We start from the raw sequence: 10,686 nt of genomic DNA on the forward strand, positions 1-10,686 counted from the left end.
GGCCATGGCTCACGGGCCCAGCCGCTCCGCAGCATGTGGGATCTTCCCGGACCGGGGCACGAACCCGTGTCCCCTGCATCGGCAGGCGGACTCTCAACCACTGCGCCACCAGGGAAGCCCAATAAATTGTTTTTAAGGGAAGATAAAGTATTCTTTTTTTTCTATAATAGCCTACTGTTCTTATTATAAAAATAATATAATCATTCTAGAAAAAAAAGTAAATGGAAGAAAGTTATTCATAGTCACACTGATCCAGAGATAGCCATTAATTAATTAATTTTTAAACAGAAATATCAAGGCATTTCCCCAGGCTAGGAGCACCTCCTGAACAAAAACATTGGAGAAAGTTGCAGATGCGTTGTTACCAATAAGGAGTTGTAAAGCTAAAAGAAACTTTCCTAAACTATGAAAATAAAAGTAATTTCCACAGCCATGAGGAAGGAGAAAATTATGTTTCTGTTCTCTCTGTTGAATATAAAATTGTTGCCATATGAAGAGGTGATTAATGTAGGAAAAAATTTTATGGAGGTGTATTAGGCAATTACTTAATGATAATAAGTTTTTCCTGGATATTGTGATGTTTGTGGTATTTATCAACTTAAGATAATTTTAAATTATTTGTGGTGATTTCTTTTCTCATTATTTTCATACTGAATTTTGTACCTAATTTACTTACAAAAGCTCCCTGAATTATACAAGCTCAGGTCCCATATAATCTGGTCTAGGCAACCTAGACTTTTTCTTGGATTATTTTACCTAACAAGGTATGGGTTGCATTGTTTGCCCTCTTGTGGTACTTGTGGTATTTTTAGGAAAATTATTCAGAAATAAGCATTTGTGACTTAGACTAGTTTTTCCCTGTGAGACTCTTAACTAGGCTGCTCAGAAATTATACTTTTGATTTTGGCCTCATTAACATCATGTTCTGATGAACTGGTACGGCTCACTTAGGTTAATGTAGCTAGTAAAATGCTGAAACATATTCATAAGTAGGGTTTTTAAGCTACACAGTAAAAGTACAAAATTTCTAATCAAACAGCTATCTACCCTGTCTATATCTATTTTCCTTGTGATTTAAAATCACTGACGAGCAATAGTTTAACTTTTGAAAATTTTACTTTGTAGAAAATTAAAAACTAAATGTATAAAAAAGGAAGCAGGGAGTTCCCTGGTGGTCCGGTGATTAGGACTCGGCGCTTTCACTGCCGTGGCCCCTGAGGGTTCATAACCACTGTCATATGAAGGCTTGTATAATTTAGAAATATACTCTATGGCACTGGACTTTGAGTTGGGAGACGAGGATTCTCTGGGTTTTGGATTGTCAGTAACTTGCTATATGACTTTGGGCAAGTTACTTCCTCCTCAAGACTCAGTTTCCTCACCAGGAGAGGTATAATATATTGTAGGGTTGTTGTGATGATGTATTTGGAATTTCTAACTGGTCAGTAATTACAAAGTAGTTTATAAACCACAAATTACCATGTAAATGCAAATTTTCATTAATAATTTTCTTTCACTTAAGAAAAAGTATATAGAAACAAAATTAATACTAATTTAAAAAACAAAACTATTTCAGCTACAGAGATGGCAACAAAAATACCACTTTAAAAACTTGGGATAGAAATGATTTTAAGCCTCAGTGCAGAAGAACAAATCTAATGACAAATAATGGAATAAATTCATGTCCAGTGAATTTGGGAGGTCAACAACGGAAACAATTAAGAGTATCTGAATCTACTAACTTATCTCACCAAAGAGAAAGTGAAGTACTCACACAAACACATTCGTCACAAATATCTGGCTCCACAATGAGAAGTCTAGACAAAAACAGTGCATTACAGGCATTTAAGCCCAATTTTCAACAAAATCAATTTAAGAAAAAAATGTTGGATGGTTTTCCAGAAGAAAACACCCTCAAGGTAAACTTTTAAATATTATTTGCATTTTTGTATTTACATTTAAAAAATGAGATAAGTATTTAGAAAATTACAGAGATAAGAGCATTTGAAATCACTCGCCTGGTATACATTACTTGATTAGCACAAATACCCAGTTCTATTGGTGTAGATATATGTTAGTGTCCAAAATATTTTCTTAGAGGTTGTGAATGGCTGCTTCTTTTCAGAATTGCTTTAGAATTTCCTACCAGGTTCTGAATTTCGCTGTTTGCTAATTATTGAGATGATGATAGTTTATGCATTGCTTGCAGAAATTCTTCAAGTTCTTCATATGTCACTTTTTTTTTAATAGGGGTCAGCAAACTTTTTCTGTAAAGGGTTAGATAGTAAATATTTTTGGCTTTATGGGCCATATTGTCTCTCTTGCAAGTACTCAACTATACCACTCAACTCTGCTGTTGTACCTTAAAAGCAGCCATAGATAATTCATAAATTAATTGGTGTGGCTGAGTTCCAATGAAAATTTACCCAAAAAACACAGCAGATTAGATTTGGCTTGCAGGCCGTAGTTTGCTGACTTCTGCTCTATAATCTGGTCTTATTTACTTTTACAGCTTCGTATTCCATATTTCACTAATTCTTCAATGCTCCAGCCATTTCAGACTCTTCACAATTCTCTAAATGCACTCTAATATGACTCTGCTTTGGTTTATATTTTCCCCATACCTGTGCCTCAGCCTTATTTCCTCTCTCCACCTCTCACTCTAGTCATTCTTTGTAAATGTCTTTCATATATGTGCTGGCTGTTTGCTATCTTCCCTTGCTCGCCACACTGGTCTAATAGATTCTTTATCCTCTGCCCTTGTCTGTGTTCTGGAAGGCTGAATGGTCCTACATAGTGCATCATTCTGGGATACATTAGCTGGCTTCTGTTAGGAGTCATCCAGTGGGAGTGGAAGTCCCAGGCAGGACATCACAGGGTAGAGAGAGAGGTTGGGTTTTCCCATTCTCCCCCTGCTTAAATGTTGTGTCTCAGGTGGTAGCTGTGTCCCTGCATGATGTAGCCCCCCCGTAAGTCCAGACTTCACAGGCTTGGTAATTTTATTTCCTCCTCTTGTCCTTTCAGCCTAGGAGTGGTAGAAGTTTCTTCTTGTTGTTAGTCTTTGAGTGCTTAAGTACCCTATGTTTATTCTGCCCGTACACCTGTAAGCAGTTTTTTCAACAAGCCATCTGGGGTAAATTTTTTTTTCTGGAAATCTGACTAATACAGCAAGTTCCACAGTGGTTCTCAACCTTGTTTCCTTGTACACAAGAATGATATGATAGTCACCTTAGTAACAGTGGCTCATTATGGCAGTAATCCTCAACAGGAAGCATTCATATCTTCGTTAGGAATGGGAAGAGGAGGGAAGGTAATTATAGTTGGAAAAAAATGTTCCATCAAGTGTTCTTGGATATGCCCCCTCCCCCAAAATTAGTGTCTTAGCACACTGTGTTCTTAGTTGATCTTTTAAAATTTTAGTTAATTAGTTCAACTTTTATTTTTGTATGACCTTATGTCATCAGGCTTTCTTTTCCTCCCTCCCTCCCTGCCTTCCTTCCTCTTTCTTTCTTGTAGGCCTGCCTACTTTCTTGGCCTGAGACATGCCAGTTCTGGTCCAACAGGCTGGTGGGCGAGGCCAGGTCCTGGTCCTCTGTGATTGCAGTTAACCTCCCATTTGTGGGTTGCCCACCCTGGGGGTTTGGGTCTTGACTATACCTTGTATCTTCCCTCCTACCAGTCTTGTTGTGGTTCTTTCTTTATATCTTTAGTTGTAGAATTTCTTATCTGCTAGTCTTCTGGTTTTTCTCATCAATAATTGCTCTATAAATAGTTGTAATTTCGGTGTGCCCATGGGAGGAGGTGGGCTCAGGGTCTTCCTACTCTGCCATCTTGGCCATTCCACCCTTTTAGTTGATCTTTAAAAATGCCAAACACATTCCCATCTCAAGGCCTTTACACTTGCTGTTCGCTAAGTCCTCACTCAGCAACCTATTTAAAATAATAATCCCTGTCTCTTTTTATCCTTTTACCCTGTTTTTTTTTTAATGCATAGGATATAGCAATTCCTGACATTCTATATTTAATTATTTTCTGAATCCCCTATTAGACTGTACAGTCTCTGAAGGTAGATAGATTGTCTGTTTTGTTCAGTACTGTTTCCTCATTAGCTATGTTTGGCACATAGTAGGTGCCAGTAAATACTTTTGGAATGAATGAATGTGTCTGGGTTCCCTCTTAGAGTGTGAGCACATTAGGGAAAGGAATTGTGTTTTACTCACCTGTGTTTATCACAGGATTGGCACATGATGCTTTAAAAATATTCAAAGAATCGACAAATGAATGAGTGAATAAATGCCCATATAAAACAGATAAAAAGAAAAAAAATAATCCTCTTGATTAATTTTCTCCAAGTGCATTCTAGTTTCTCCTTTATAAAGTACTAATGATGCCTTTAATTTAGGGCAGTAACTGTACTAAAATTGTCAATAGTTCCTTTTACATATTTTACATAGTCTTTTAACATATTTTACACATTTGCCTATTATAAGGACCTAGAATCTTTACGTAGAAAAATGAATGAGTATGACAAAAAAAATGACAGGTTTTTCTAATGCTATGTTTTCATTTTTTCAAAAGGAAGCATCGTATCAGTTAAAGCTTAAGGAGAAAGAGAATTCTTTAAGAATTATATCTGCAGTTATTGAAAGCATGAAGTACTGGTGTGAACATGCACAGAAAACTGTACTTCTTTTTGAAATATTAGGTAGGTGTACTACTTCAAAAATACTTCAGTAATACCATTTGGACAATAATTTTGAATGTTAATAGGAATACCTAGGGGATCTTAAAGAAAAATAAAATTTTATAAAAGGAGATTATGGTTTATTAGGATTTTCTTCAGTTCCTGTATCTGTCATAGATTTGTGTGACATAAGATGTATTTGATTATTCATGGTAGAAGAATTCTAATTCATAATGTCAAAAATGGAAAGATTCTTTAAAGTAATCTAACCCAACCCTTGAGGTAGGTAAGGAAATGGGGCAAATAATTAAAATAGACTTGACTAAAAATCATAATGCTAGTTAGCAGCAGAAATGGATCTAGACCCCAAGTCTTATTCTCAATAGAGTGTTCTTTCTACTATATTACACTAAATCCAGTAGTAATTTTGTATATAAGTTAAATTATAAATCACATATTCTAAAAGAACATTTGTGAAGAATCCTTTACTGATATGAGTAAACACCCTACAATTAGCCTGTTTTCTAAATTAATATTTAAAAGGGAGGAGAGTTTTGTAAAATGTTTCTGGAATTTAATTTTACTTAGACTGAAGAGATAAACAAGAAGTAGAGATTCAAAACATATTTCTTTCCATAGGTTAAATAAAATATTTAATTTAAATTATGAAATATTTTAAACATACAGAAAAATACAGAGAATAAATATCCACCTACCTATGTTATAGATATCTTTGAAAACCGCTATCCATTTTTCTTCTTCTCTAGAGATAATCACTATGGTATCTTTCCTTTCCATGCTTTTATAATTTTACTCTATACATCTGATTTCATAAATTTATATATATTTATTTACTGTTTTATGTGTTTTAAAATATAGCATTTACATCTTCATCCAGCATTATGTTTTTGAGATTTAGCCATCTTTCTATACTGTTAGTGTTGGCTTCATCCTGAGGCTCCAATTATGGTCTCTCCAGCAGCTTCTGACTCTTCCCTTATAACATTAAGAAGATTATCAAAATTCTCTATACCACACATTCCTCCTTATACCACAGTCACATTCTTTGATAGTTTCTTCTGGTTGCTCTTTCCCAGAAACTAGCAAATGACCCCTTGCATATCATCATTTCTAACTGGGCAACAAGCCCATCACTGCAACCCTGAGCTCTGTAGCTGAGGAAGGGGGTACACTGACTGGCTTACATCAGTCTCAGGTTACTCCTGGGTCTAGGGGTGGGGACAAATCCCATCCAAATCATATGGCTAAGAATGGCATAGGAGAGATTTCCTAAAGGAAAATCTGGGTATTAGGGGAAATGGAGGCTGACGTCAAAATAACAAATGTTCACTATCAGTACCTAATAGATGGTTATTAAAGGAATGAATAGTGGTCTCATTTGATAGTAATTTCTTGAGATAAACATGAATTATCATTTGAATTTTATAGATGAAACAGATTTGAAAGAGGTTAAACAGTTGTTCAATTTAGTAAGTTGAAAAACAGACTCAATTGCATGACTTCTGATTCTAATTCAATGCTTTTTTTTTCATTAAACCATGATGTTTATTTGTTATACTTGTGTATTTCGTTTACTATAATGTAGTAGATTGGTCTGAGGATTTAATCACTCCATCAAACACATTCAAAGAAAAAAGCTTCAGATGGCCAGCTATTGTCAGTTGTATAAACTTTGTCATATAACCTGATGCTAGGTTGGAGAGGGCCAGAAATTTTGCTTTCCTTAGAATAAAACAGTTTCAGAAATATCTTTCCCTCTTAAGATGTTTTCTTATTAATGTATAAACAAAATTATGAGAGGTTGGTGTGGGAATAGCTATTTAAATATCAACTTCTCTTTGTTAAACTTCATTTGCATTTTACCAACACTGATTTTTTCCCCCTCTGTTTCAATGTTGCTTAGCTGTTCTCGATTCAGCTGTTACACCTGGCCCATATTGTTCAAAGACTTTTCTTCTGAGAGATGGGAAAAATACTCTGCCTTGTGTATTTTATGAAATAGTGAGTATCTGTTTAAGTATTCTTTGCAAAGCCTATGCCAACAAAAACATACAAATGCAGGCTATAATTCAACTGTAGTAGAAATTCTGTTAATGATTTAGTGGTACTTTCAACATTTTGTTTGGTTTTAATTATGATATTAAAATCATTTATTTGTTCAACTAAAATGGAGGGCTACTATGTGCCAGGCGCTGTGCTGCATGCAGGGGATACAAAGTGGAATAAAAGTGGTAAATGGCTGTTTCTCTCAAAGAGTTTATAATCTCAGGTAGAAAGACAGAAATGTTACACTGTGGTATGATAAATGGTATGACAAGCGGTGTGTGCAGGGTGCTACAGAAGTAGATAGGGAGGATGGGTCAGATCAGGGAAAGATTTTTGAAGAATATAGTCTTGTCTTAGATATTTAAGGTCTAATGAATTAAGCCAAAGTGTTGGGAGGTGGGGGAAGAGGTTGAAGGAACACATTCTAAGGTGAGGGAGCAGCACATATAAAGACATGAAGCTCAGATAGAGCCTGGATTGTTCAGGAAACTGCAAGTAGTTTACAATTACCGGAATGTAGAGTTAATAAGTGATGGGGGTAAGGGTAGTGGTTATGAACTTGGGGGAATGCAGAGAGAGTGGGCTGGGACGTAGGGAAGAGGCTTGGTAACAAAGGGGGCTGGAAAACTTATAAGACTTACATACTTTGTAAAAGAGTTTGGCATTAATTCTGAAATTGGGCTTAATTCTGAAATCACACTTGGATTCCAATTTGTACTTCACCATTTATTAGCTGTATGACCTTGACTGAGCTCCTTAAACTTCTTGAGCATCAGTTTTTTAATCTGTAAATTGGGGAGACTAATTCCTACTTTGAAAGATTGTTTTGGAGACTAGATAATAAAATATATGAATGTATAGCATCTGACACATAGCAGATGATCAAGAAATAGTAGCTGTCATGTTATTAATTTTTATAATATCTTGAAAGCTTATTATTTTTCTCTAGTCTGATAAGTTTTTTAAAAAAACTTTTATTAAAATATAACATATACAGAAAAATGCACAAATCATAACTGTACAACTCTATGAAGGTATCACAAAGTGAACATTACCAAGGTTAAGAAATAGAACATTGCTATCACCCTAGCATCCTTGTGCCTCTTCCCATTCACTCCCTCTTGTTTTCTGCCTACAAGTAACCACTATTGTGACTTTTAATATCATAAATTAATTCTGCCTGTTTTTGAACTTTATATGTGGTACGTCTTGTTTTATGTCTGGTTTCTTTCATTCAACACAATGTTTGTAAGATTCATCTGTGTTGTTGCATGTAGCTAAAGTTCATTTATTTATATTTCTATATACAATATTCTTTTGTATGAATATATCACAATTTAGTTTTCTGTTCTACTGTTGGTGGGCATCTTGGTTGTTTCCTGTTTTTTTTTTATTATGAATAATACTCTGTGAACATTCTTATATATGTCTCTTGTTGTACACATGCATGCCCTTCTGTTGGGTATATACCTAGAAGTAAAATTGCTGAATTGTAGTGCATTTGTATGTTCTAATACAGTAGTTATTGCCAAAGAATTTTCCAAAGGGTTGTAACAGTTTACGTACTCACAATCAGCATAGGAGAGTTGTAGTTTCTCTGCATTCTTATCAACATTTAGTAGTCAGTGTTTTTTATTTTAGCCATTCTAGCGGGTAAGTTTAGTGCTATCTCATTTCTCTCCAATTCCCTGGTGACTAATGAGGTTCAGCACTTTTGATATTTACTGGCCATTTAGATATCTTCTTTCGAAAAATCTGTTCAGGCCTCTTTAATTTTTTTCTGTTGAATTATTTTTTTCCTTATTGATTTATAGGAGTTTTTGAAAAAACTATTCTGAGTACAAGTTCTTTGTCTATTATGTACATTGCAAATGTCTTCTCATACTCTGTGGTTTGCTTTTTCAGTCTTAGTAGTGGCTTTTGAGGAAAAGAAAATCTTCACTTTAATATGGTCCTTTAGCAATTATCAACATTTTCCTTTATAATTAGTGCTTTTTATGACTGTTTAGCGAAAGAAATCTCAGAATAATTTTATTCATGACTGAGAGGATTTGGAGCTGGCTGGTCTTTTTCTGGCTTACTAGTCCCATTAGGGCACAACCCTTTTGAGTCTCCCAACCCTAAGCCTGGGGTGGGGGTGGGGTACCAGAATCTCTTTTCTTTGGGGGACCCTGGAGTCCATTTTTTCTCCTAGCCCTATGAGCTGTCAGAAGCTCTGCTCAGTCTCTTAGACTCTCAAATTGCCTTGACTGTAATTAGCAGATACCTCAGGGGGTAAAGCATCCCCAAATATCAGGCCCCATTCTGGACTCCTGTCCTCTCCCAGATGGGGTCTCTGTAACTCCTCACTGCCTTTTATCCCTCTGGTGTCTATGAGGATATTTTTAAATAAATATTCTATCCAGGTGTTCTAGTTGTTTTTAGTGGGAAAGTTGGTCTGAACTGCCTAGTCTGTCATCTACTGAAAGTGGAACTCTGGAAGTCTAATAGAAGTGAATATTCATGTGCCATTATATTGGGAATTATTCAGTCTTTTAAGAAGAAGCAGCTCACTAGCTTGTAAGAAGCCCTACCCAAGTGAAGGTCTTCTGTGTCAGGGCACCCATTTATGACTAGCTATTATGGTCTTGTTGCAGTGGGGCCCTAAATGAGGTAAGGGAATTACAGCATTTTGGAGTGATTCATATTTAGTTGATCATATTATTAGTTTAAAAAATTGAAATTCAAATGATGTAATAAATAACTTTATTGATATTTATTTTTTTAAAAACAGGATCGTGAACTTCCAAGACTGATTAGAGGCCGAGTTCATAGGTGTGTTGGAAACTATGACCAGAAAAAGAATATTTTTAAATGTGTTTCTGTCAGACCAGCATCTGTTTCTGAACAAAAAACTTTCCAAGCATTTGTTAAAATTGTAGATGCTGAAATGAGATATTATACTAATGTAATGAATGAAATTTAAGTAGTGATGAAGTTTAAATAGAATAAATTAAGCATTTTTCTGTTCTTGTTTAAATTACCATCTCCATGGTTTTATGGCTACTGTTCTTCTGTATTTCACTTGTTGAATTAAAATATTTAAATCCTTTTCAATGTGGAAAGAATTTTTGAAAAATAATTTTATTGTTATTATAAAAATGGTGCATTTGCTAAAATTAAAAAACCATTTCAGATAAAAATGCTCAATATAGTAAGAATAGGCACATACTTATTTAACATGGGATAATAGTACATTTGAGTCAGCCTAAAAGCCAACATCAAGCTTAATGGGGAAATATAGAGGCATTCACACTAAAGTCAGGAACAAGGTCAGGGTGCCTTATACTGGAGCTCCTAGTCCATGCAGTTCATTTAATTACTTCAAATATTTAGTGGGCATATATACTCTGTGCCAAGCACTATTTCATGTGCTTATTTGTTAACAAAGCAGGTTACAAAGTAACAAAAATCTCTGAATTTATGGTATTTATATTCTGGGACCCATAGAATACATTAGACAAAAGAGAAATATTTGGGGTATAATAATTACTGCTATTGGTAGATGATATAATTGTATATATGGAAAACCTAAGAAAATCAACCAAGAAACTACTGTAAAATGAGATAATTTGGTAAGGCACTAAAATAGAAAACTTAATATGGAGAAGTCATCAATAGGTGTTATTTATATGACCCAAACCATTAGAGTGTGAAATGGATAAAGATATCATTTAAAAAAATATCTAAGACTAACCAATACTAAGTGATAAATGTGGAAAGTATATGAACAAAACTTTAAAATACATACTAATGAAGGACACAAAAGAAGACTTGGACAAATGGAAAAATAAATCATTTTCTTGGATAGGAAGACAAAGATGTTGATTTTTCTAAAATTAATTTATAATTTCTTTCTGTATGTATGTATACAAACCACACACACACATTAGCCA

General features: G+C 34.7%; 1 protein-coding gene across 1 annotated transcript in view; it reads left to right on the top strand.

The window, feature by feature from the left end:
* SPATA22 (spermatogenesis associated 22) overlaps nt 1–9,716 on the top strand; it is an 18,024-nt gene extending 8,308 nt beyond the window's left edge. The window contains exons 6-9 of the mRNA XM_055090939.1: nt 1,577–1,919; nt 4,579–4,705; nt 6,609–6,706; nt 9,525–9,716. Of these exons, the coding sequence (XP_054946914.1) occupies nt 1,577–1,919; nt 4,579–4,705; nt 6,609–6,706; nt 9,525–9,716 (760 nt within the window). The remainder of the gene's footprint in view (nt 1–1,576; nt 1,920–4,578; nt 4,706–6,608; nt 6,707–9,524) is intronic.
* Nucleotides 9,717–10,686: the final 970 nt, after the last annotated feature.

This window comes from Physeter macrocephalus, chromosome 14 (genome assembly GCF_002837175.3).
Source record: "Physeter macrocephalus isolate SW-GA chromosome 14, ASM283717v5, whole genome shotgun sequence".
Lineage (NCBI taxonomy): Eukaryota > Metazoa > Chordata > Mammalia > Artiodactyla > Physeteridae > Physeter > Physeter macrocephalus.